Source organism: Festucalex cinctus, chromosome 6 (genome assembly GCF_051991245.1).
Source record: "Festucalex cinctus isolate MCC-2025b chromosome 6, RoL_Fcin_1.0, whole genome shotgun sequence".
Lineage (NCBI taxonomy): Eukaryota > Metazoa > Chordata > Actinopteri > Syngnathiformes > Syngnathidae > Festucalex > Festucalex cinctus.
In genome coordinates, this window is record NC_135416.1 from 16,798,104 (window position 1) to 16,825,762 (window position 27,659).

At 40.3% G+C, this 27,659-nt stretch overlaps 2 protein-coding genes across 8 annotated transcripts in view; one reads left to right on the plus strand and one right to left on the minus strand.

Annotated features, from left to right (window-relative positions):
• LOC144020930 (endonuclease V-like) overlaps window positions 1-17,033 on the plus strand; it is an 83,672-nt gene extending 66,639 nt beyond the window's left edge. Inside the window, exons 9-11 of one of the 7 annotated variants that reach the window (XM_077524858.1) lie at window positions 9,523-9,575; window positions 14,546-14,610; window positions 16,111-16,245. In XM_077524858.1, the coding sequence (XP_077380984.1) occupies window positions 9,523-9,575; window positions 14,546-14,577 (85 nt within the window). In that variant the 3' untranslated portion in view covers window positions 14,578-14,610; window positions 16,111-16,245. Of the gene's footprint in view, window positions 1-9,522; window positions 9,576-9,661; window positions 9,727-14,545; window positions 14,611-16,110 lie in introns of those variants that run through there. The other 6 variants (XR_013283999.1, XR_013283996.1, XR_013283997.1 and 3 more) reach the window with 6 other exon arrangements.
• Window positions 15,625-21,317, minus strand: LOC144020929 (neuronal pentraxin-1-like). The gene is made up of 5 exons (XM_077524855.1): window positions 20,755-21,317; window positions 19,759-19,966; window positions 18,397-18,638; window positions 18,088-18,267; window positions 15,625-16,808 (listed from the first exon to the last, which is right to left on the minus strand). The coding sequence occupies exons 1-5, from the start codon at window positions 21,286-21,288 to the stop codon at window positions 16,587-16,589; spliced, it is 1,386 nt and encodes a 461-aa protein (XP_077380981.1). The 5' UTR covers window positions 21,289-21,317; the 3' UTR covers window positions 15,625-16,586.
• Window positions 21,318-27,659: the final 6,342 nt, after the last annotated feature.

Below are 27,659 nucleotides of genomic sequence, written 5' to 3' on the forward strand. Positions count from 1 at the left end.
TAGCAGAACACCAAAACGTATCACTTAGTAGTTCGAGTGAGATCAGGATTGTGAAAAGAGAGATACTGGTAAAAAAGAAAAAGAAAAGAAAGTCTCGTATTGTGATTGTAGTTTAAGACATGATAGTGAGTTAGAAACAGTTCTACACGATTGCAAACAACCACTTGAATACACATTACAATGATAAAATAATACTTCTGTGGAACTGTCAGTCATAACTGAAGATTATTATTTTGGTAAAGGAAGAATTTAAAGACTGCACCTGTGAGTAGCCAAGCGTAAATCTGGCTATTTTGTGTATTTTGTGCTAATTTAAAAACAAGCCACTGCTTTCCTATGCACTTTATCGCCACCATAAACATTTAGCCAAGCCGCAAGCTGTCGTACAGAAGCGACGCACAATTGCTCGCTGTGGTCCATAAAAGGACAAAAAAAAGGTTATATTCTTTTAAAGTTTTTTACTGTCGACAAAAAAAAAGACCGTTTATTTTGCTATACTTTCTTCAAAGTCAGTCTGTGGCAATCAACTGTAGTAACAACAATTTAAAAAAAACACACAAAAAAACACGAAAGAGTAAGAAGGGCAGGAGTTCTGGATGTCGAGGTATCATAAGGTTGGGATGGCGGTGGCAAAGGGTCTGCCCTGCACAGTGCGGTACTTTGGCTTGCTGATGAGGTTGAGAAGGTTTGCATCCGTAGAACTGACATGGTGAGTAGCAATAAAGGAGATTAGTCAGGTATGAGGGAGCGAGATTGTTCACAAGTTTGTAGGTGATGAGGAAGATCTTGTACTTGAGACGTTGTCGTATGGGGTGTCAGTGAAGGTGATGGAGGTTTGGTGTGATGTGTTCTCTGTAACAGCAGCAAGTGAGCAACCTGACAGTGTGTTGTGTGCATATTATTATATTATATAATATATTGGAGGAGAGTGTAAGGGAAGATATAGGGCCTTATTTTCACTCAGCATAAAAACTGCCGCAGCTTCAATTTCGTGCTGGAGCAAGTCTAGCTCGTTATGTTTGGGAATTTGGCAGACTACCATGCTGGGTGTTATCTTTTACATGCGCCCAGCCCACCTGAGAATTTGGTGACAGAAAGTAAACTCGACTTAGACCAGGTGAAACCAGGTCTAAGTTGTGATGCAAGTGAATTTATATTGGAATTCTCAAGGGTTGGATTTTAGTTTTTGTTATTTACTGATTTCTCCAAAACAAATGGATGGAATTGAAAATGCATGCTAATTTCATTTTACGAATTAAAAAAAATAAATAAATAATGAGAGTTTGAGTGAAAAATGGGCCATCTCAATTGAATTAGCTCTTTAAAATAAATGAGAGGAGCTGCTTGTTGCAACAGCATTAGCGCACATTTCTTATTGTGCCCATCTACAAAAATGCCAAAAGAAAGAAAACTCCAACCATGGATGCAGTCATACTTTGCACTTAGCATTTCGAATCACTTTTATGTTGAGAAAATTAAAGCAAAGACACCAGCCAACATTGCGATTCTGTCTCTCACGCAATCTTCTGACAATCAATAAATATGCTTGTCACTGCCCGCAGCAGCAACTGAATATGAGGGTCCTGACAGTAAAAATCATTGTGACTGATTTCTTCCTTATCAAAAACTGGTGGACTATCACAAGCCAATATCAAAGTATCAGCGTGACAACAACAATATATATGTTTTTTTGGAAAGGCTTGCAGACTCAAGATGTGAGAAAGACGTAAATTGTGCTTTATCTTCACTGTGCCGTCGTACCAGGCATGAAGCTCACACTATACATCTATAGGCGAGGCTCCATGTGTCTTCTTACTGTTTGCATCTAAAGCATCTCCTGTCTGCCTCGTCATTGTGAGCTTCGGCAGTGAGCCGCATGCCTTCTTCTTGGCTGTCATTCATTTGCTGAATCATCACTTTGATTCTTCTTCCTGTCTTCTTCCTCCCTGGTAGCCATCATTTCCGTGTAACCCGGCTGTGCAGCACTGAAGGAAAACTCTGTTTATCTTGCTTATGTAATGACAACTTATTTTTATCTTGCGTAACTTTCCGGATACTGTATAACTCAAAGCAATTTCTCGGCCAATAAGATTCACTGAAACAATCATGTTGAGCCATTAATCATGAGGACAAATGTGCCATTCATTTGGCCGATTTAAATCAGCCGGCTCCACCACGGAGAGTGGCTTGCTGGTTTACAATAGATTCTCAGCAATAATTCAACTCTGTCGCACAGGTGAGGGAAATATCACCGTCACCTTGGCTGCCTTCTGCCATTTTTTATGCAACTGTACCATATGCATCATTCATTCATAGTCTGAGTTGTGGCTTCCTCTCCACCTTCTTATACTTCTGTCTTGTTGTGTTGCATCATGCAACTGGACAGGAGAAGACAAAAAATAATAATATTACTTTTCTCACAGACAATAAATGCAGTAGCAACAATAATTATCCTTTGAACCGGTAGCGACTACATTGTTTCTAGTTGAATCACAGTTAACCAGTAACCTTTTCACTCGGAACTGGCTTGTGCATTTCTGATAATTGCCAAGTCTCATGATACGACTCATTTGTGTAACAGTGGCCACATATTTTGTTTTCTGACAGCTTTCCAGGGGGTCAAAGCGTCTGACTGCTCATAGTCATCAACTTGAATATCAAATTACATCATACTTAGCTGCCCACATTGTACCTTAGTACCTCTGTTGTGGAAAGTAAACAAAAAGTTTACGACCAGTGGGCTAGAATATACAGAACTATATCCATCCATCTGCTACATTTACCACTTGCTCTCTCTAAGGGCTACGGCTATTCTGGAACCTATCCCAGCTGATTTGGGGGAGGGGCTTGGTCCAGACTAAAGTTATCACCAGTCAATCACAGGGCCCATATGGACAAGCATTAACACTCGCATGTGCAACTAGACGTCATTTAGAGCCTCCAGTTAACCTCAGAAGTGTGTTTTGGGGATGTGGGAGGAAGCTGGAGTGTCGGAAAAAAATCCTACGCAATCAGAAGTTGCTAACTGTGACGCAGACATGCTAACCATTATCCTACTGTTCTGTCTATACTGCAGATCTATCTTACAATACAAAGTTTCTTAATCATTGAAGCACCGAAGCCAGAGGTCTTCAAATATGCAAGTACATCCGGCAACACAGACCCAAACACACCATTGTAATTTATACCAGTGACCCCCGAAGCAAACACATCAGCCCCAAAATACCACCGGCTCCGTTCATTACTTTCAAGTGGCAATATAAATAGGGCTCAGTGATGACATGATCAGGAATAATGATATGACGGAGACCAGCTATGAGCATCAACATTCAATCAGACAGGATGAAAATGTGCATGAGTGCAACCAAACAGAGTCCAGCTTTTCCTTCTGCACTTTGTATTCACATTTGCTTTCTGGGGCAGTATCTCAAAAGTCACGTGGAGTTAATATGCCGGTGTGCAAGGTAAATACTCAGAAACAGTTAACACAAACCATACTGTTGAATCATTTAAACAAATGGAACAACATGTAGAAAGCATGATAATGCGAGAGGAGTTTATGTCGATGTATTATTAGCAGTTCATCTGCTAGCCTGCTACTATAGTTGTGCAGCCACTGGACCAAAGCAGCAATCATCTTTTGATCATTGCAGCGCACAAGGGCTGACTGGCAGACATGCGCTTGGCATAAAAATAGGCATATCTCTGTCATTCAAATGAGGAGAAGATCTTTTTTTTGTTTTACGCACGCCTCAAACAGATGATCCATTCATCATCACGCAGTAGCCGCATGTCTGGGCTGGCCCAATGAGGGAAAAGCCCAACATTTATCGAATGACCATCCAGTTTTGCGGAGTGGAACAACCCACTCTACGAAACAGCGTCCGGCTGTGTAAATAAATAAATAAGTGTCGTGGAACTGCAGGGACGAATGAGAAGGAAGTTGTGTCAGTTATTTGTAGATGATTGTGAAGAAAAGATGAAGGTATTATAGCGCATAAAGTGTACACACAGCAGTGCATGTTTCGTCACTTTATTTGTTTCAGGGGGAGGGGCATTTAGGGGCTTCCCTTGCAGTCTTCAAACAATCTCCACTGATCTCTATTTTCGTGGCACAAATCTGTTCTGTCGGCCGTCTTGCACCTTTGTGGCTGTTCCGGTGGGTACAACTGCCGCATACGCAGTGGGTGCAGGATGATGTCAAATTGTACATATGACATCCGCAAGGGGAGATCTTGAAGTTTATCTGGCATAGTTAGCCGTACAGAGCACCGAAAATAAATATCACCGTGTTATTGAGTGTTGACTGAACGACCTCAATAAATGGACCTTTGGCTCACTAGAAAACGTATTTATGCACCAGCTACAATTCTACATATTTTATGCAAATTGGTGAGACCCACATTTGAGACTGAATTATAATGTGTGATGACATTTTCCTGAAGTGGACCCCTTCAAATAGTTGTTGAGGACCCCGGATTCAATTGTACACGAATATGTTTGTTGATGACTTGTTTCCATCCTGATTACATTACAGTACAAAAAGCGAATGCTTTACAGCATGTTGATGCAGAATGGGGCCAATGCTTCATTTGACCCAATTCACACACAACATATGTCTGCAAAATGTCATGAGTTCAATGTGCCGTCTGGGTGTGAGTGTGTTCCTGTATAACTATATATATGCAGTGATGAACTTTCAATTGACCTAATTACACATCCTTCGGTGTGATTTCCAGATGGAGGCAAGGCAGGTGTGTGTGTGTGTGTGAAAGAGAGCGAGAGAGAGATAATGTGAATATAGGAGGAGGAGGCTACTAGTTGAATTTGACACTTATGTACCCTCTTTCCCAGGAGTCCATATGGAGGGAGGCAAAGAACCTGCGTCACTGAAAGGCAGATTTGGGCCAATTAAGCTAGAGTTGAAACATGGACTTCACGCAAATGTGCTCTCATGCACACGCACACACACAGCTCACACTCTGGCGTCTCATGGCAACACCTGGCCTGGAATTACACCCGCACCCTCCTTCATACATGCAGACACAAACCTTTGCCTTGTGTTCCACATTTCTGAGCCACTTAGGCAAGGTACTCGGCCTGTTTTGTATCCACACAAACACACAATTTTTATGCACACACATTCACCGCAGTCTCGCCCTCCCTCGCTCTCTCAAACCCACATCCACTGCACCACTTTCGTCTTTTCCTTGCACTCATTCAACATTCACATAGATCTCCAACTTTTACCCTTCAAATGAGCTCTTTTTAGTCCCAGTGGAAAACTCCTCATTTCCAAGAGATTCCCCTCCAGTGTGAGGAATCATTCAGGAATGTTCATAGTGGATATATTCTCTCTCTCTCTCTCTCTCTCTCTCTCCAAACTCAGTGCAACACTCCCAGTCCTCTCCCAGCAGGAGGGACTGCTCGGCAGCGTTAACTGCATAGGAGAGTGTATCTTTTCACAATGACGCGTGCAGAATATTAGATGAGAGATTTGGGGGTTTTGTTTTGATTGGCTTTTTGTTGTGAACGCTCGCCTGCCGCACCACACACAACCGCAACACAAATGTTCAATCCCGATTCAGGCGTCCTCAATTATTCATAACGCTATTGCGGTGCTCGGCACAGCGAGAGAGGGAAAGACGGCGAGGGAAAGGGGGAGCAGGAAGAGTGGGGGGCTTTCCTAGGAAAGGGAACATGTAATTGAAGACAGTGACTGAGTGTTTGACTACGAACAGCCTGTCAACCTTTCAAACCTGTGCCCTCTCTTGTTTCCCCATCTGACTTACAGTTCGCCTCATTACATCCAATTTTTCTTTCGTCCTCGTCTCCCCATTGAAGTAATTTTGAGGGTTCCCTACTCTTTTATTCTCTTTGTGTTTGTATCATGACCCGTCTTCAGAGGGTAAGTCTTGCCGTTGCAGCCCGTCAGAACACACGCACGAGATATGAGAGGCAGCGGGGGGTATCGAAACCAGGCCGTTCCGGGGAAAATGACCGCTGACCTTGAATATGTGATCGCCCACCCGCTTCTCCATTGGGAGGTTACATCATCTCATTGACAGTCCACACAGCTCTCCTCTAGACTTTAAAGTGGGGGGCGTGCACTCCAAAAGATGAACCCCTGCCTGTATTTTTACCATTCGGCCGACCTCAAACCTCTTGGTCATGTCATCAATGCTTTTTTTGGTTTTGATCCGCATGATCTTGTCTTGTCCACACCCCTTTCTTCTCTTGTAGGTTTTCTTAACACAGCAGACTGCAAAGCTTTCCCCCTCCCTCCCTAATATGGAAATCACTTGCTCAACAATGGTGAATGGTCCATACCTGTGAGATATGGGCTGTTACGTGTTCCAGAGAGAGAAAGAGAGAGAGCAGGTAGGGGGTAACAAGAAAGTGTAAGAATGCGCGCTGAATGTGGGAAGGCGAGCAGGCGCGAGGGGCAAATAAAGAAAGAGCATACAGGCTGCCGGCTTTGTGCTCACAGAAAGAGAAATAAAAATGATGTAGGTGTAAAAGAATGGGAGCCGCTACAAAAGAAGAGATGACAAGTGTATCAAATGTGAAAGTGCAGAGCAAAAAAAAACCCCAAAAAAAACAAATGTGTAGAGGAAAAACAGGGTAATTATTTTTTTTCCAAAATACATGCAGTTAATAATCAATAAATAATCCAGCTGTGTTTCAAAATTGCTTTTTTGAAAAATGGCACCACTGGACATTTTTTAAAATACTGTGTAAATGTATCATGGGAAATAAATAGAACATTAAATTTTTTATTTTTATAGAATCAAAAGTGTTTCTTTAGGCCTGTGTCTTGGACTTTGAATGTTCATGTATGCAAGCCTTATTTACTTCAGTGGAAGTATCAATACATGCATTGAAAATTACCGCTTACCACACATAAATAACACAATTATCAATACATTTCCGATGACAAGCGAGACATAAACCATGAAATCCGTTAACAATCATGTATTAAGTATACGCCCAGATTGATATGAATGACGATGTGCTTTCGTCAAGTTTACAAGCACAGCTTGGGGAGCTAGCGGTAAGCACAATCCGCTTCACAGTTTTGAGGCCAGGGGTTTGAAATCAAGCTCCGGTATTTCTGTGTGGCTTGTGTATGTTTTTCCCCGTGCTCGTATGGGTTTTCTGTGGGTATTCCATCTTACCACATTACAAAATCACACATTAGGTTCATTGAAGACTCTAATTGTCCATCGGTTAGAACGTGAGTGTGAATGGTAGTTTGAACTCTGTGATTGGCTCCTGACCAGTCCAGGGTGTTATCACCCTGCCTCTCGCCCAAAGTCATTTGTAATTGGGACAGGCTGAATTAAATGATTACATTGGGAAATGGCAAGATTTTTTTAGACGCATGTAATCTGTGCTTATTAAAACGAGTTTCTTCAGCAAGCCAGTAAAGGCAGAACATGCGAGTGCCGTTATTGGAGACATATATGTTAGATTTGCACTATTTTGGAGGGTATACTTCATGTAGCATAACAGAGAGCAAAACAAATTGATACTGTGTCACACGGCCACTCTATATAATTTATACGGTGTGTGAAGGAACCCAAGATGGCAGAGCCACTCGATCAGCAGCCTTCCTCAGTGCGAACAGAAATACATCTCATACTCATCTATGCTGCAAAACAGATAAACCGCATCATTACAGATCTCCCTGTGGATATATAAAGAGCATCTGTCATTCAGTAATTCCTTTTGTACAACTTGACATGCGTGCGTCCGCAGTTGAAGGCTCATTCAGCTTCATTTAACTTCCACCAGCAATTTGCAAATACAAAAATTGTACCCAGTTTTGTACGTTAGCATATTTACACAATGCCCCAAGGAGTGTAAAGATGCTGGTCATGTTTTAGGGACATTTAGTAGAAAATTCTTCAAAAATGCAAGCACATTACGTTCAAACTGGACTACTATGTGATTAAGTCAGAAAAGGCGAGCTGCTGCTGCAGACTTTTTTTAACTGTGCAGATCCTCCCATCGACTTAAGTGTGTCACTTGCGCACCTTCATGAAATATAAGCACTCTAGGTGGAGCGACTTAAATGAGGGTGTTTCCTGAAAAAATCTGGCAGTGCGTGTATTATACTATTTTTTTTTTTTTTTCCGTGCTCCGGAGGTTGTACTTAACCGTTACTGTTTCAGTCACTGTTCATGCACTGCATTCCACTCATTAGATGTAGCATCACTTAGTAGAGTGGATGTGCCCATAATCAAGGATCAATACAGTGGCAATCATCACCGTCACTACACGACCCGATCTACAGCTTTCATTCTTGGACAAGCTCTCTACAACTCTGAGGTTCCCATATCAGCTCTGGCCTTCCTGTTTGGAGTTTGCATGTTCTTGTGTGGGATTTCTCTGGTTGCTCACATTTCAAAAACATGCATGTTCAGTTAAGTTAAGAATTTGGCAACTGGTGTGAGTTTGTAATGTAGGGTTTGCATGGTTGTCGGATTGTCTGGTGACCGTCCAGGTTGTGCCAAATTCATTTGGAAATGGAGGTCAACACTACTTTAGATGTTATCCTGGTTTCCTTTGTCATCTCCTAGATGAGTCGTCACAGTCCTCTTGGATTAACGTTTATAGGTTGGCCACTACTGTGAAGATCGCCACTATGCTTTCTCCATTTGTCGATAATGGCTCTCAACATGATTTGCTGGGGTTCCTACAGCTTTAGTAATAACTTTGAAACTCTTTCCAGACTGACAGATGGCAGTTTGTTTTTGTTTGTTTATTTTCTCATCTCGTCTTGAATTCATTCATTATCGTTCTTCCTCATTTCCGTAGCGTGATGTCATCGGCCAGCGGAAGTCTTCCGGCCAGTGGAGGAATGATTTGCATTTTCTAGCTAAACAGCCAATCAAAGTGATGCCCATTTTGTACATTGCAATTGATGGCCTCAAACCAGGTCTAAAAACTACAATGACTCTTACTTATTCACAATTATAAACGCTGCTTTTTACACATACTTAATGCATATACGTAGAGTGTTTCACTGTCTTACTCATGAAAACTCTGTAAATTAATTTGTTTATGATGATATATTCTCCTTCAGTGTCGTTCATAACACTTTACGTCCATCCATCCATCCATCCACTTTCTTGACCGCTTATTCCTCACAAGGGTCGTGGGGGTGCTGGAGCCTATCTCAGCTGGATTTTGGGCAGTAGTTGGGGTACGCCCTGGACTGGATGCCAGCCAATCACAGCACTTTACGTCCAACATAGTAATTAATTTAGAGTAGTAGTATGCTAATAAATTGTCGGTATATTTTACCCAATTAGGATTTGTAATTGATTGAACGTAATAAGAAATGTTAGATAAACTCTACCCAACATATTTAAGTTTTTCATAATTACTGAATTAATGTGATATCTAACCACACCGGATGATTCATATTTACCCAATTAAAGTGTATGCAAATTGTTACCCTACATTTATTGGGTAAATTCTATCGATTGTTTGTTTTTTTTTCTCTCTTTTCAGTGCTACATTTCTCGATGGATTCAAGTCATTCCGACATGTTCAGCTCATTCCAGGTTATTGTATATTCTCATTGTCATTCAATATCATTCAACATGATTCAATATCACTACAAATAATTTCACTTTTTTTTTTCATTCAGCCTCCTGGCCTTCACATGCAATTTCTCTAGAAATTACATTCTCTAGTTAACGAGAAGTTTCCAATAACACACTTTCAGGAGCTCAGACCAGAGCAGTAGTTGGAACTTGACTATACTAACTAAATTCTTTAAACCACAAAAGCATTTTATGCAAGGACTCACAAACTGGACATTTTTGTTGTTCAAAGGCAGATACGGGAAATGACTGAATCAGTATGTTATTTTTTTTCCCCCAATCTCTCTGCTGTTCATTGATTAAACCAAGACCCCCCCCCCAACTTATCCTGCAGTGGAGACGTCTCTTGTGACGCCTGTCACATTGTCACACTCAAGTTGAGGTAATCCTATATAGTAAATGCTCTGCAGCTGATGTGGATCTATGAAGCCCACTGAGACAAGTGTAGGACGCATATAAAGAGGGATGTTTGAAAAAAATCATTTTATGTCCTGACTTGTGTAGTAGCCTCCTGCCGCGGTCTACATCCACTTTGATCCCACCCTGCCTAGGAAACCTCATTATCCTCCGTGAATACTTCCTGGAGGACTCTGCTGATCAGTAAATGCCACAAGTTCCCTTCCCTGCTGTCTCACCACAAAGAGGGGAAGTGCAAGATGACGATCTATCTCCATTTCACTCCCCTCTTCTCAACATTCACGCATCTGTGGAGAATCGGAGGATAGAATATATCACTCATTGTGCACTTACTGTATAATGGAGGAAATGCATACTCTTTCTGCAGAGAGCCACCTTAGGGCGTATTTGTTGAGCACAGCATCTCTAAACTCTCATTACAAAGCCCTGTTCTGCTACTCCAACATAAACATGCGAAATAGCAGCACTTGTGGGCTAAAGCAGTATTTCTTTCCTGCCTCTGCCACAGGGGACAGCTGATGAATTAATGAGATGTCAGCATATATGTCACGTCCTTATCCACTCAATCACCTCCAAAGACAAACAACCTGTATAGAGGAATAGATACGACTTTGTCGCTTGTGGGGTCTTTGACTTTGAGAAAATATGTGGATAATAGATTTCACTTAGATAATAGATCACTCTGTCTGATTTTAAAATCAATCTTATTACTGACTGTTTCAAATTTGGCAACATTATGTGTTTTGGGTCGATCGCTGATTGAATGATTAGTTAACTCATTGATTGATCGACCATACTGAAAGCCAGATCTTCTTTGATGTACAACATGATTGATTCAGCAATTAAATATTATCTAAATAAGGGAAATAAATTGATCCAAAATGTTAGATCAATGACATAAAATGGATAAAGCTTTGATATAAAATATGAAGTAGTGTGGTTATGCATGCAGTTATGTGTCTTTCTGTCTCACAATTGAGAGGTTTGAGGTTCGTATCTTGGCTGAGGCCTTCCTGCATAGAGTTGGCATGTTTTTCCCAAGCTTTTGTGGGTTTTCTACTGCTTCTTCCCATATGTCAAAAACGTACATGTCAGGCTCATTGACGAAGTTGTATTTTAGATATGTAGAACTAAATGGCTGTTTGTACTGTATGTGCCCTACGGATGACTGGGACTGGTCCCAGTTTTGTTTTTGTTAGATTAATAGAAATATTGGCCCATCTAGTTATTTTATTTTATTTATTTATTGTTATTATTATTTATTTTTTCGAGACAGTGACACAACATCTCCATTGAATTGGAGTCCTTTGGGACACTAGGAGATATAAATGCATGTCATCTGCATAGCCATGATAGACAATATTAGAGTTGCAAATAATTTGACCCAATTGTAGCTTACAGGTTAAACAAAAAGGGTGCAAGAGCTGACCCTTGAGAGACCCCATACTGTATGTCATGGCCATTCGATCATATTATAGACTTCCAATGGTCAGAAAATAAGTCATTTCTTTCAATTAGGACCTGAACCAATCTAGGACTTAGCGTTAGAACTTAATTATTTAGAACTTAGAACAAGAGCTCATTCTGTACTGTGATGAGGTTGAAAACCTGATTGACATTTGTCAGATGGCTCCATTTTAGCTCAAGAAATGACTGAGTTGATTAAAAACAAACAAACAAAAAATTATCTCGATGATCTTGGCTAAGAAGGGGAGGCTTTAGATGGATCTACGGTTTGCTAACATGGAAGCATCCACGGTTCTCATTTTCAAGGAGCGGTTCCACGGCAACCATTTTCAGGCATTTAGGAAACTCTCCTAACTTAAGTGACCAATTGATTATTTGCTGCAACTCGGCACAGATTTTGCAATACTTTTGAAAGCTGTCGCCACAGTGAATCGTTCTCTTCCATCATATCCCACCCTCTGCATTTTCTCCTATAACGCCAGCTTTTCTTCCTACTCCTTTTGAACATGTAAATTATGATACTATTGATATTTTTCTTTTCTCCTTTTTTTTTAACTTCAACTTGTATTTTATAGTTGTGATGTGTTTATGTTTATATGTTCAATAAATCCAATTAAACCCAATCAGCTATCTGCAAGTCTTCCCTCATCACATCCTTGAATATTCTCTTTAGTTTTCCTCTTTGCATCCAACTTGGTGTCTCCATTTCCAGAATTCTTCTACTAATATTTAGTGTCCCGCCTCTGTGCTTGTCCAAACCATCACAATCTCTAGCTTTGAAACCAAACCTTTCAGAATGTGCTGTTCCTCTAATGAGATAATTCCTGATCATACATAAGGTCCAAAAGCACGACATGTCCGTCATGTAGTGAAACGTTTCCCGCGGCACCTCCAAAATAAGTCTCTATACATTTCAGCTTTCAAGACACTTTTAGTGTGATGAGGTCCGACAACAGCAATGCCTCTAACTGTGCACAAATGACATTTCACAGCAAGATTTCCAGATTTACGATTAACGATACGATTTACAATAAGATTTCAAGATTTCCAAAGAGCAACACAGACAGCTTACTTCGAGGCTTGAAACTAAAAAATTAATTTTAACGCAACACACTTCAAATACAATAACGATAACGGCGTTTCAAATATGGGGAGAATAATTAGTTATATTAGTCCGTTTATGGGGGGAAAAAAACAACAACAACTAATGTTACCTAATGGCGTTAGTTTAAATGCCGTTATTCCCAACACTGCTTCTTAAGCATATTCTCTAAGATCTAGTTGAATAATCTTGTCAAAACGTCCATTCTCATTTCCCCTAGGCACTTGCATGTGTCCCCCAGTATGTCATCTGGACAAACAGTCTTTCTACTCCTCTTCCGAGCTTTCCTGACTTGATCCTTCCTAATCTGTTTTACATCCCCTTTCACAGTTTCTAACTCTTCTGTCTTCCTGTGTCTTTAATTTTTCTAATTTATCATCTCCTCAAAGTACTCATTCAATGCAACACCCCTTCCTCGTACGTCAGTAGATTCCCATCTCTGTCTTTAATCACCCTAACCTGCTACAATCCCTCTGTCTGGACGGTCTTCACTCGTTTTACCTTCCTTTCCATCCAACGTCTTACAATACAATACACTTTTTGTTTGGCTTTTTCCATCACTGTCTTCGCTTCCCGTGTCTTCTCCTTTTACTACTATCAACTGTGTTCAGGTTTCTCACAATTCTACTTATTTTTTGCCAATGTCTTTTTCTGTATACAGTCTTCCCTCGCTATAACGCGGTTCACTTTTCGCGGTCTCGCTGTAGCGCAGATTTTTTTTTAAGTGCAATTTTGCATATTTTTTTACAGTAATATACCCATTTTATAAAATTTATGAAGGTTTGAACATTGTCAATGTTTGAACAAGAGAGAAATGTGAGAACATGTAAATGCCTCAATGAGAAAAGTGTATAAATTGTGCGGTCGGGGATTTTAGAGCCTTAAAACATTTATAAGAGTTGTAAAACATAAAGCTAACTACTTCGCGGATTTCATTTATTGCGGGTATTTTTTGGAACCTAACCCCAGCGGAAAACGAGGGAACACTGTACTTCATCTCCTTGTTCTGTGACCAAGTTAATGTATCTTCCTTTGTATCCCTGGAACATACACATGCACCCCTCTGCCTGTCTCTCTAATCATGGTTGCTGTATCAACTTAATCATTCACCTGTTCCTGAAGACAACCTGGGGATTTTCTCAACTTCTTGTTAAAATTCCCAGAACAGTCTTCTTTTTTTAAATTGCACCATTTGTTTCCCCACACTACTTTCACAATATATTTATTTCTCACCTCCATCGTCAACTAAGCTTTCATTGGTATCAATGTATACACTTGATCACAATACTATTGAGAGCAACAAGTGTTGGACTAAAAAAGAAGTGATCAGTGAGAAGTTTACAACTGCTCAATCTTATTTTGTAACGTTAATGCAAATATTAATATTTTTGTCTGTTTGTTTTTTAAGAGTGGACCCTGAGCCCAGAATAAAATTGAATTGAATTGAATTGTATTAACATGATGATGGTGTGGCGTGTGGATTTAGTAGTGTGCTAGTTGACATGCTTAATTCCCCTCCATTGCCTCATTCATATCATTCCTGTGACAGAGTGGTTTATTAGTCCATTGTGTAGTCTGCTTTTGGCACCACGTCATCTGGGATAGGCTCTCTAACCCCCGCAAGCATAAACAGGAAAAAAAGGTATTTCCGGTAAAATGGATTCATAGGTGGAGATTAATTTGTTTTGCAATTAATATGCAGTCAATGTTATTAAGTTTCCGTAAAGCAATCTAACCTGTCTATTTGCATTGAACAGGCTGACAGATTGTCTTCCGGCCTCAAAGCTGTTTTCCTTCCTGCTAACATAGCTATAGTGGGACTCCGGAACACTTTGTACAAATGCCTTGTCATTCTCTTCACTGCTACTCGACCCAGGCTCTTTTCTGCAGTGCACCATGGGGGATTACTGCAAAGTGATGCGTCCCTCTCTCTCTCTCTCAGCTAATGAAAATCCACTTGAAGGACAGGATTAAGACCCCAAATCAGCCTGCAGTCTTTGATAAAAGGTTTGTGTTTTTTTTCTAGACGTGTTTAGCTTTGTGGTGATTGATGCTTCAGGGCATGTTCACACTAGGCCTTTCGAACCAGGCTTGCCTGAAATTCCCGTACCCTCGTGGGTCTCCCGCTGAATTGTTTTTATATCTATTGTGTGAGGTGACAATATATTAATACATGCAATTAATTAATACAGGAGAGATCACGATAACTGAGTATAGTATGTCATGTACTTTTTAAAATTTCTGAATTATTCCTAGTGAGTAAAATTATTTCTATTGTTCATGACTTGCAAGAAACAATCACAAGATCTGATACATATTGCATCACGTCAAAATTATGGGCATGTGTCCATGACCTGCACATTTTTTATACTATGCAAAGTGGCAGTTAACATTCATTATTGGCAAGGAATGGTTGCATAACAGTAGTTGTGTGACATATGCACCTACTGCACACGCAGACCAGACTTGAGTACACAACAGTCCACTCCAGAAGCCACATGTGGCTCTTTCATTCTTCTGTTGTGGCTCTCTGCGACTTTGAGAAATAAATCATGAATATTTTATTTGAATTCAAACTAGTTCTTTCATATTTGAAATACAATTTTAAATCTGAATTGAATGATTATGGTGCACCTTTAACATTTATATAAAACCCAGAAAGTCTAGAAAACATTGAATTTTAACTGGCTCTAAAGCCTTGTTGGTAGAGTGTCTGTCCTGAGGTTGGAAAGTTGTGAGGGCCGGGTCAGAACATATAATGGCAAATATGGTCCTCAAGGTCGAGAGTCCTGCAGGCTTTTGAGGTTTTCCTCCTCCAACACAACTGATTTCAATGAACAGGATGGTTGTCAGGCTTTTGCAAAGCTTGCTGATGAGCTGATCATATGAATCAGGTGTGTTGAAGAAGGGAAAGCAACGATGTTGTCTTTGAAAATGGTGCTGTCTTCGAACTTCAGCAGCTGGTTGTTGCAATGCAGATTGTTTTTACGACAGACAAGACAAAGCACCAGAAATGCACTGTGACATTAAGTATCACAATTTTATTACAAAAATTAAATTATTCATCTCTCAGGTTTGCCATGCTTGGAGCATATAACAATGCAGTAAAAAACCCACACCCAAAGATAATAAAGCAGATTTCAACATTGCTTTCACAGCACTCTGTCATTCATGCTGTTACTATACAGATACTGTAACATTCCTAATACAGAGCAGTACAAACACCTGCCAAAACACATGTTGGATAACAATCCCAAACAATAAATTGAACCCAGCTCAAGAAGGAGAAAACCAAAACTGATTAACACTGAATTTGCAACTGAAAACATTGTGTGTGCTGAATATTTGTACCAGCCCAAGGCACCCAGGCTTTGTAACAATGTTGGCAAGTCGGCGACATTCTTACAGAAACACTTGAAGCGAACGACATATACAAACTGACTTGTAGCACAGTCTGACTCTGCATTGTTCATTCATGCCCTCCGCTCCTTCCGTCCTCTTTGTCAGTCACAGTGCAAGTTCCGGAGGGGCCCAGCGGTGTTAAGAGGGAGGAGGAGGAAGGGAAGAGGAAGAAGCCTCACGCTCGACGTCTCCTCGCAGAATCAACTACTGACAAGAATTGACAAGGGTTCCTCTGAGAAACAGGTGGGAACTGTTATGTAATTCCTCGCTTGGATGGTGACTTGTCCAGATACGGGGCGGACGTTGGCAGGTGCTAGTCCCACACCACAGAAGCCAAAACAAAAATCTAAGTTGTGCTTTCAACTGAACTCCTCAGAAAAAAAAAAAAAAACCTCCCCCCTCCACCCCTCAGGATGAAAACTGTTGTTCAGCACATAAATACTCGGGAATGGCAGAAATCCCAGATTGAAGCTTACAACTAAAATCAAGATCAAATGGCCTCTAACAAACATCAAATGAAGACGAGAACAACATAAACTCGGAAATACACAGAGGCCTTTTCTCCATGGCTTCAATTCAGTTCAGTTGGCTGAACGACAAGGCTCAAAGGACCATTTGGTTGCTCCTCCAAATATTTCAATGTTGCTCTCCATCCAAGAGAACACATTGCCGGCTGGTGCTTTACTGTTACAGGTTGCCAAGTTGTAGATTTCGGTGATGGACAGTTTCCTATTCCAGATGTTAAGGTTTGCTAACTCGCCTACGAAGGCTTGTGTTGCATCAAAGCCGCCTCCTAGTGTGTCCTGCCCAAAGAAACAAATAAAAAACAGTTGTTGTTCAAGCACAAATATGTAGAAATATTGCATGAGGTGGCTTCTCACAATGTACATTTATCTGTCCATTTATTTTCTTAGACCATGTGTCTTTATTTGGGTCATTGATGAGCTGGAGCCGATTCCAGCTGACATCAGATGGGTGTGCACGCTGGACTGGTCGTCAGCCAATCACAGATGTATTTTGTTTTTCTTTTTTTTAATCCAGCATTTTATATAAAAAAAAGGACTTTTAGAAGTGTGTTTATTCAACCTGTTGGTAAGCCAATATTCAGTTGGCTCATTTCAAGAAAAGAGCTTGTCTTTGTGCTCTATTGAAAGCAAATTGCATTTTATGAAACATTCCAACGTTGAATGCCTCTAAAGTCATGTACATTTTTTTTTTTTTATAAACTTGCAAGTTTATTTTCAAAAGAAAAACGATAAAGTTAACACAAAATAGGAGAGAGGCTTGTACATATCCATCAGGGCTGCTCAGTACCATCTTGTAAGACCGAAGTGACACAATGTCAACATCAATAATATAAAAAGATGGAATGACCATGTATGGAGGAGTGATAGGTCAAAGCACAAGCAAAAATCCTCCCTCTGCAGCCACCATTTTTCATCAAATTATGAGCTCATGGTTTTTGTTTGATACATTTACATTTTTCTCCAGCAGTAAATGCGTTATCAAAGGGTGAGAGATTTCATTTTCATTTCATTTATTTGTAATTATGACAGTTAATGTTAGGGATGGACTTTTGTCTTATTTACAGGTATTAGTACTCGGTGGTGGTGGCCGAATCATTATCAGCCGCCCTCTTGTGGTCATTTATGATGCGTTATCAAAGGGTGAGAGATTTCATTTTCATTTCATTTATTTGTAATTATGACAGTTAATGTTAGGGATGGACTTTTGTCTTATTTACAGGTATTAGTACTCGGTGGTGGTGGCCGAATCATTATCAGCCGCCCTCTTGTGGTCATTTATGATCAAGCACTGACGACAATAATGAGAGTTGAAAATTTCCATTCAAAAATGTAAAAATGTACGTTGATGTGATTGAACATATTTTTTTGTATATTATTGAAACTAAAAGTGAGTTTTTAAAATGAATGAACGTTGAATAATTCTACACACTGTCCCTTTAAAGTAAAACAATTATTGAAATTACAGCAAGTGGTCAACTTTTGGAGGACCTCGATTCAAAGTGAAGATGCTATTTTACTGCTGCACATTTCCACGGCAACAAGCGTGTTCATCTACCTGCTCCTGTCCCAGGACGAGCACCCCCTCCGGTTTGATGGGGTGATACGGTGCCAGATTTTCACCGCTGCCCCTCATCACGCCATCCTGGAAGGCCTCCCACATCCCGTCTCGGGTGGTCCACGTGATGCACAGGTGGTGCCATTTGCCGTCATTGATGAGGAAGGGCAGCTTTGCAACCTGCAGCAAGATACATTGGGAGAGATATTTCTCACCTTGGTACCATGTTGTCTCTCACTTCCTGGTTTGGCTCAGGAAGTTGCAGGTTTCTCGTTCAAATGGACTTCACACTTTGAGCGGAATATGTACCTTGTCATTAATGAGAATCTCCATTGGGTTGTTTCCCCATTCAATCAGCACCATCTCGTTGGCCTGACCCGGGACAGCGTAAGAAAAGGGTGTCCCCACCCCTGGTGAGGCGTTGGACTTGATCCACAGACACACGGTGAAGGAATACATCTCGGGCAGACTTCTCTTGGCTTTGGCGTACATGTAGTTGGTTCTCAGGGGGAACGTCAGCTGGAACTTATCCGTGGGTCTGTTTTCTTTGCCTGCACATGAGATGAATGTCGCTGTGTCTGTAAAGTTTTGCTTCTGCTCACTCTGGAAAATCTTTTGTATTTCGTGGGTGTGGTTAGGGATTAGGAAGAGCGATATTCATTAACAATCATGTTTATGCATATGTGCCAACAATGAAGATGTGGATGAAATTCATATGAGGACAACTGAAGAGTGACAAATGAAATGCATTATTTTCTGTTCTGTTTTCAGTACCAATGAAGACTATTTCCTATTTTGCCTGCTATTTCGCTTGAAGACGTTGTCGTCCATCCATCCATTTTCTTGACCGCTTATTCCTCACAAGGGTTGCGGGGGGTGCTGGCGCCTATCTCAGCTGGCTCTTGGCAGTAGGCGGGGGACACCCTGGACTGGTTGCCAGCCAATCGCAGACGTTGATGATGTGTTCCTCCAATTTCTATCCCACTCGTCCTCTTGTACACACACGGATGACCTGGGACCTATCCCAGCCGACTTTGAGCAAGAGGCGTCATACGCCCTGAACTAGTCGCCAGAATTAGTCATAAAACCATTTCAACTCACATTCATGCCGATGGGAAATGTCAAGTCTTCATTTAGCCTTATGGTTTTAGAATGTGGGAGGAAGCCAGGCTACACAAAAAATAACATGCAGACTCCACACAGGAGGGCTGATTTTGTTGTAGAGTGATGTGCAAATACCAGCAGCATACGCACTCACACGCACACAGCGTACAAGAGTTGAAGAGCTGAGGGGGGACTCATAAATGCTCCAACTTGCCCATGAGAGAAACTGCAAAGCATGATCTTTCCACAGCATGTACTTGTGATCCTTTAAGGCTTCTTTTTCTATTTTTTTTTTTTTTTGCAAGTCACACTTGTCAGCGCCTGGCTAAGAAACGGCAAAAGGGCAAAGTAGTCTTAAGATATGCAAAGCAATGCAGCTGTCTTTCCTCTCAGTGTGCGCGCAAGGCGAGGAATGCCGCAGCAGCAGCAAGCGGGGCAAAAAGAAACATTTGAGTCCGCGGGACTTCATGAACTCATTGTATCAGGCTTCGAGAGGGTGATATGAATTTGGACAATAAATCAAGTTTAATTACAATCCCCACATGACCACAGATCCGGTGTACGCACCTTTCTCCAGGTCTGTGATGCGGTGGTGCAGAGAAGTGAGCGTGGACTCCACACGGTTCCGTTGCTCGCTGTCATTCCTGGAACCACTTTTGGTTTCCTCTAACGTGTTGACCCGAGACAGAACCTGCTTCTCCATGTCATCTATCTTGTTTTGAAGCAGATCCTTCAGGCTGTTCGCCTGCACCGTGTTATTCCCTCGGCTGTATTGCTGCAGCGCACGGGAAAGGAGAAAGGGATGCGTTTTAGAGAGGAAGGACTAATTGTCAGGTGGAAATAGTTATTCTTAAATTAGGTGCCTTGGTGTAACTGTATCTGCGGATGTTTAGCTCTCTATGAAAAAAGTGAGAATAACTAATTACAGCTTCCCGTCTAGTCTACTTTATAAGGTAGGCTACACTTGCACAATAATAAAATCCAGTGCCAGCTGTATCCACTTTAAAGATAACTGTGCGTGATTGGGTTGTGGATGTTATTTCAACATGAAGTTAGTTGTAGTTTTCAGGACATCGAGTGGCACCGATCACACTCAAAGCGACCCTAAACTAAAATAGGCAATTACAAACAGCTGTTGATATGATGCATTGCACATGCACAGCACTGCAAGTGCGATAGAATATCGTCGAATTAACTGTGCCATAACATGAAACATCTTTTTCTAATCGTTTGGTTTATATAGGCTATATACATTTTCTTTCATATTATTAATGTAGGTGTAGGCTCTGTGAATATTTCTGCTGTAATAATTCAATTTCCCTCACGGATGGAATGAATAATATATTCATTATCTATCTATCTATCTATCTATCACCAAGCAGGATTCTATTCATCTATTCATAACTGTTTGATACACACAGCTCACCCATTGCATCATTATTGCGGGTGTACAAGTATACTGTCCATGCTCAGTAAAAGATACACTTTGACGATTTGTGTGGCTTGGCTTCTTACAAACAGCACATAGCTCAAGAGAACTCGCCTGCACTGCAACTTTCCTACCTCAAGGTTCTCCAGTCTCTGTTTGAGAGTCTGTAAAGTGTGTCCCAGCTGGGCCAGGGTCTCTGCGGTGCCCCGTGAAATATCCCCCATCGTGTTCTTGGCGCCCGGCCGCCTCCCGCCGGGTCCCGCCGCGGCCGGGAAGCTCTGACTCTCGCAGCGACTCAACTTGGACGTTAGTTCCCTGATTGTCTCCTTCTGGTTCATAATGGTCTCTTTTTGCTGCAGAACGGTCTCTCGCAGCTGCATGACGGTCGTCTTCAGGTCCTCCGCCGGCCCACTGTTCTGCATGGTGGCCGAACACAAGTCCATATCCTTGGGCACCGACGTGCAAATAAACTGCGTCTGTCCCAAGTCTTGCGCGGAGCTCTCCGAGGTGGCCAGGCAACAAAGGAGAAAAACTTTCCACGGGAGTCGGTCCATGGTTCCACTCGCGTTGCTGTCGGTGTTCAGCACCACGGAGCTGTTCACTGAAGCTTGGAGCCGCAGCGAGCAGTGCGCGCTTATATAGTGCTCTTGACGCAGCCCCCCATTCATCGCAGCTCTGAGAGGAGGCACCCGGAGTCCGGCCCATTCTTTAAGGTCGTGCACGATGCGCGCAGCAGTCGCCCACGCGCTTGTAATCAGTGCCAAGCTGCTTTCAGACTCGTGCTTGGTCAGTCGGTAAAGCAAAGAAATTAGGCTAATTAGCAAAAACACCCTTCAAATAATCCCATTTAAACACAACCTATCCCAATTTTTCGATATTGTAGACACACATCTTTCGGGTAATTGGAAAGTGCAAATTGTCACTTGAAGTCTTTCATTAAAAATATGGAACATAGAAGCTTGTGATTGTGCACCCCACTCTTTCCCTTCCCCCAAAACGCACACTGTATAAATTACTGCCTATAGTATTTTAATAATAATGATCGACTCCTCTTGTTACAGTAAAACCAGCAATCTTCATCATCTCCCAGGAGGAAATTTGCTTGGTAATGGATTGAAAGCAACGAATGGATGCGCTTCCTTGCATTTTCCATTCAATGAGTGTCTATAATGAGGGCTGATAGAAAAGGAATGTGCTTTACATATACAGAACTGTGTATATACCATATATATATATATATATATATATATATATATATATATATATATATATATATATATATATATATATATATATATATATATATATTTTTTTTTTTTTTCTTTAATAGTCCGATATGTAACACATACAAGTCACCCAACAAGATCAGTCTAGCTAAGATGTTGTGGTGGTAACACATCGAAGTTTTTCATCTGTTTGAATTGAACGGACTCATTTATTTAAAATATCATACTATTTAAAAACAAATGAAAAATAGACATATGACATGACAGAGTGCTTCGGTTCCGCCGATATAAAAGAACACATTTTACACCAGAAGTCAAGGGACTTGAAATAAATGTGAAATGTGCTCTTTGTGTTACAGTGCATTCTCCTGCCAAATGAGCACAACTACTCAGAGACGCATCGATCTTCTGTCCCACTTGCATCACGGTGCTGTGTAAAACTATGGTCACAAACAGAATCGTGGAGACAAATGTGAAACATTTGTAATCCGGTTACATTGCAAGAAGTTTTTCAGACTTAGGCGTGACGACTCCGCGGCCATCGGCTAAAGGTGGGAGGAAAATTGACCCATAAGTCCACTTTAATTTGTTTAATTATTGATCCTGTGTGTTGTAATCAGCAAGATGCCGAGCTTGAGGCAAACTGTGGCATATGAAACAAATTGTGGATGGGAGCTTAATTGCTCCAGGACAGACATGTACAACATTCTCCTTATCTCAGCAGAATGCATGTCATTAGATCTCATAACCTTGCTACAGATCAACAAGGGCCACTTTGTTGTATTTTAGCTGGCCAACAACTGCTTATTTGCCAACGAGAGCAGAGTCTGCAGCTTTTTTTTTTTAATCACAATGTCAGTGTGGCTTACTATCAAGGATGTGTATTTTGCCATATGATCCACAATATGTCACACCTTAAAAGGTGTCACAGCACCATATGGTCTGTCGCAATCCCTCCACTTTCCCTGTATGTGTCAACTGTAACACAGAAAAAAAGAATCGGGTCTTTTCAGACAGCACCATATGCCGAATGAGGGTGCTACCTTATTGCCGTAATAATCTTTGGTGCTCATAGCGGGAAGCAAACTGGTATTGATATGTTCCTCAACTCCACACGCATGGTGAGTTCCATACCTTACTGAATTGGACACCAGAGGCAGGATGGAAAATGACTCAAATCTGTAACGATCAGTCTCTCAGGCCTGCTGAATAATGCAAAGCTTTATAATAGAACCTACTGTCTAATGGCAAAGACAGATACGAGCCATTTCACACACTGGCAGAAGGCGGCATGCTTATTTATCCAGCATTTGCTCCTGTAGTGGAGAAAAGATGCAGAAGGATTGACGGAAATTCACAGATGGGGCTGCAAAAGTAAGAAAAAGGAGAAAGGTTACAGAGAGTGCAGGGACTGTATGCTGGTGCTTTTTGAAATACACTCACTGGCAATAACATTGTATAATAATTTTGCTTTCATGTAGCTAAATAATGCAATGAAAATGTTGTTGAATGCCACTGCAAACTGCAACCAATAATTAATTTTTGAAATGATTAAACTCGGATCTTATTCAGAAGAGTGCAGGCCTCGAGCAAGGTTGTTCTGTAAACAAAAGCGGGGGGGAAAAAAACATTACTGAGGAGTATCTCTTGTTCGTAGCTGCTTTTTGTTTTCTCCATAATGATGTAACATATTAGGAACATTGTAAGGCAAGAGGTCAAGACATAAAGAGCAAAAAACTGAAAACAAAAATCCCATTACTGTATTTTAATCAGGATTTGTCGTTAAAAGGGAAAAAAGATTGTTCAAGGTAGATGCAATGGGGTTTTAATTAAAGAGCAACTCAATCATAAATCTTTTATTTTTATTTTTATGCTGATATAGGCCCTACTGTATCAACGGATGTCTGCTAATGCTGTTTACATGTCCTGGTCATTATTTTGACATTTTAGTGCATGTTTGTTGAAAGCTTGGAATTGGGGCAAAAACCATCTGTGTGACGCCATCATCAGGTTAAACAGTGGGATAAACACAATTTGGCGGGCTCCAGGTGGACGAGTGGAACCGCCACTTGCCTTTGGTGCCGGTTGGCGTGGGTTCGATCCTCCGACTGGCAGGGGCCCATGTATGTGTAAGTAGGCCACGTGTGTGAGTGGGTATTTAAAAAAAAAAAAAAAAAAACATACACAATTTGGCTGTTTGTCCTCTGATTGGACGAGTAGTGATTGACTCCGTCACTTCTAGAATATGATGTATAGTTGCTCCGCCTCTCAGTCTCATACACACCTAGCGAGCTGGAGTTGGAATTTCCGTGTTTGCGAACATCTTTGTATTGATTTTTTTAGGTTACTGATTTATTAGCATAGCATTTACTAGTTTATTTAGCATAGTTTTGTTTTCGTAGTACAGACATTATTTATAGTAAGGCTTTACTCCCCTAGAAAGCTTCAAAGACTTGCCAAATGAGTTAAAAATGAGAAGAAAAAAAAAGTACTTTCTCTTGGCACAGATGACGCACCACACGAGTGAAGCGAGGGCGCTGGACTGACGTCAGCCAACCAACCAAGAGCAATACAAAGAGATGAAGAGGGAATCGAGAGGCACGTGTCCAGCAGAGAGCTTGCTCATCATTGAGAACTCGTCATGATGAGGTGAAGGCTGTTTATACTTTCTGTAGACTGCATGCTGCACTTTGACACAATCGCACACGCACAAATGTTAAAACACAAAATGACACAAACAAATATGCTCGGCATTATGTGTTCCACTAGATGTTATATGAGAATTTCATCATCATTTTCCAAAGACTGCACATTAACACTTCTCCACAACAGCGCAATTTCCTGAAGAAAGAAGTGTATTTCATTTTATTTTGATCTGCATGTGTCATACTTGATGTCATGTCTAAATTAGTGTTGTAGATTTTACAAAGCACCCACTACCGATAAAATTTAAATCTTTTTTTTTTTCCAATTTGGTGGCAATAGATGTTTCTTTTATTATATTATGTGATGTCAAAGTTAGTGTTAACTCATTGATTAATCACAAAAAACATCGCATTGATCATGTATTAACGCAGATTAATCACGTTATTAATTTTGACAGCAGATGGTTATGTTAAAGGTAACGCAGGTTGTGTTTGAGCAATAAACATAACTGCATGCATTAAAGTAAAGTATTTAATGAATGTTTGCGTATGATATTCAGAGTATTTGTTCACGTCAAACTACTCGGGTCATGTTTTATTTTAAATTATCCAAGTAATTTACTTAGAAAAAGAGGATAAGAGTGTGCAGTGGATCAAAAAAAATGTTGTAGCCGTCCTCATAACATTAAATATCGAAAGAATGAACACAAAAAAAAAAAAAATAAAATAAAAATAATAAAATAAAAAGCCTTTTTAATTAAAGGATTAATCGTGATTAATCAAAATTCTAAGATGTGATTAATCCGATGTTATCGTTTGATAACTCTAATTTTCACGTAATCAATTTTCTTGACAGGACTTTGTACATGCTATACTGCATTTCTTTGAGCAATATTATTTTGAAAATTGATCTTTTAAACAATATTCTTCCAACCTTAGGAAACTGTTTGGGGAAGGTTCCTTCTGCCCTGGCACGACTGCCCCACTGCACAAATGAATAGCTGAAGTTTTTCCAAAACTAAATGTTTGATATTCATATTCACAGACCCATGTGTGTTTTAATACGCAGGGGCACCACAAGCCAAGGAAAATAATCTTTTGAAGTATGAAGAGATTTGAATTGTGTCAAAACAAACTATATTTTTTCAAATATGAAATTCACATATCAAAAATAGGGTTTCAAACGCTCGATGATCCAACAAGCTTTTTGACTTTGACAGCTGAATTCAAAAGGCTGTTTGACTAACATTTTACTTTTTGATGATATTTAATTTGAGTACATTATAGTCAATTGATATTCTATCTATCTATCCATCCATCCTCTGGAATACGTTTTTTTTTTTTAACAAGGGTGAGCAAGAGCCTATCCCAGCTGACTTTGGGTGGGAGGCAGGGTGCATCCTGGACTGATCGCCAGCCAATTGCAGGATTCCATTTATATCACAAAATAAAATACTATCAACAGGAGTGTCCCGTCTATGACTAGGATATGACTACTTTTTATCATCACTGATAAAATTGCTGTTTTGCTTCAGTTCATTCTTTATATTTACTTGGGGCCTTACATACTTGGCACGACTGTGCTTAATATTTTTTTCTATTGCAAAAATGAACTTTTTCTCCCATAAAAGTCATAATAAAAAAGTAACTTTTCATCAGGTTTTTATTGGCACTCATATTTCTTACCAGATAGTGAATTACAAATGTAGTATAAATGTGTACCCTGCTCACTAATATTTCACTCAATTCTTGAGTTCACTGCCTGAAATCTAACTCATTGTACATCATTCCAATTCAGAGAGGAATCATTTACTTTCATCCATTAACAGGGTCCCGCAGGTGTGCTGGAGCCTATCCCAGATTATTTTGGGCGAGAGGCGGAGTAAACCCTCAACTGGTCGCCAGCCAATCGCAGAAACACATAAGCAACCAGTCTCACATATGGTCATTTCAGAGTCTTTTTTTTTTTTTTTTTTTTTTTTTTTTTTTTTTTTTTTTTTTAATGTGCCAGGAAACCGCAATGCCCAGAGAGAACTGAAAACACGAGAACAACGTGCAAACTCCACGCAGGAAAGCCGGCGGCCAGATTAGAACACTTCAGAACATTGAGGCATATGTGCAAATGTTCACAGTGCCACACATTTATTGACTTTCATAAAGATGAAACTTTACAAAGCACGATGTTGTTGTCAACGCTCGGACAAGCTGAAGCACTTTGTGGTTAGTGGCCATCACCCTGGGAGAGCAGCTGTGTTTTAGGATTCAATAACACAAAAAGGAGACCCTGTAAGCCAGAAGGGTTCCTAGAGGGACTGAATGAGCTCTCTGCACATCCTCTTTGCATCAAATATAAGCAGAGTTCTTGTAAAAACAGTCTTTCCATGGCTCAGATGTGCTGGGTTATTTTGCCCATAATGTCTGCATTGTGTTGCTCTGAACATACTAAAGATGTGATTCTAGTGTGTGTTTGTAATTTATTACAGCCAGTGGTGGTTAGAAATGGACTACATTTACTTTGTTACATTTACGCAAGTAACTTTTAGGATAAATTGTACTTGTTAAAGCAGTTTTGATGCAATATGCTTTTTACGTGACTACAAATGTAACATTCTGTTCACTGCTTTGTATCTATTTATTAAGTTATTGCTTAGAATCATTTTTTTTTCCAAATAAATAAATGAATAAATAAATAAATAAATAAATAAATAAATAAATAAATAAATAAATAAATAAATAAAGTGTTTCAATAGATTTGCTAACATTGTGAACTGGTTAACAAAACAAAAAATGCTAAATTATCTCCATTATACAATCATGTTTGCTCACACTGTGAATTAACTTCCTAAAAAATGCTAAATTAGCTAATGCTAACACCTTACTTTTTATGGGGGGGTTTTCAGATTAGATGAGAATATTTGAACACTGACATCTGATAGCTTTTAGGCTGGCACAAGAATGAGGACTACTTGATTCTCTGAATTTACTGGCGTCATCATTCATGGTCAGTGGTTCATGTTCCTCCATATGGCTGCGGTCCGTTTTTTCCCCCTGCCATTTAATACCCTAAAATCTCAATCACTCAATCAAAATCTTAACAGATTGAATTTAACATCTTTATATCTTTTTTTACATTGAGTCGTCATCCGCGGTTGTTGAAAAAAGTAATGA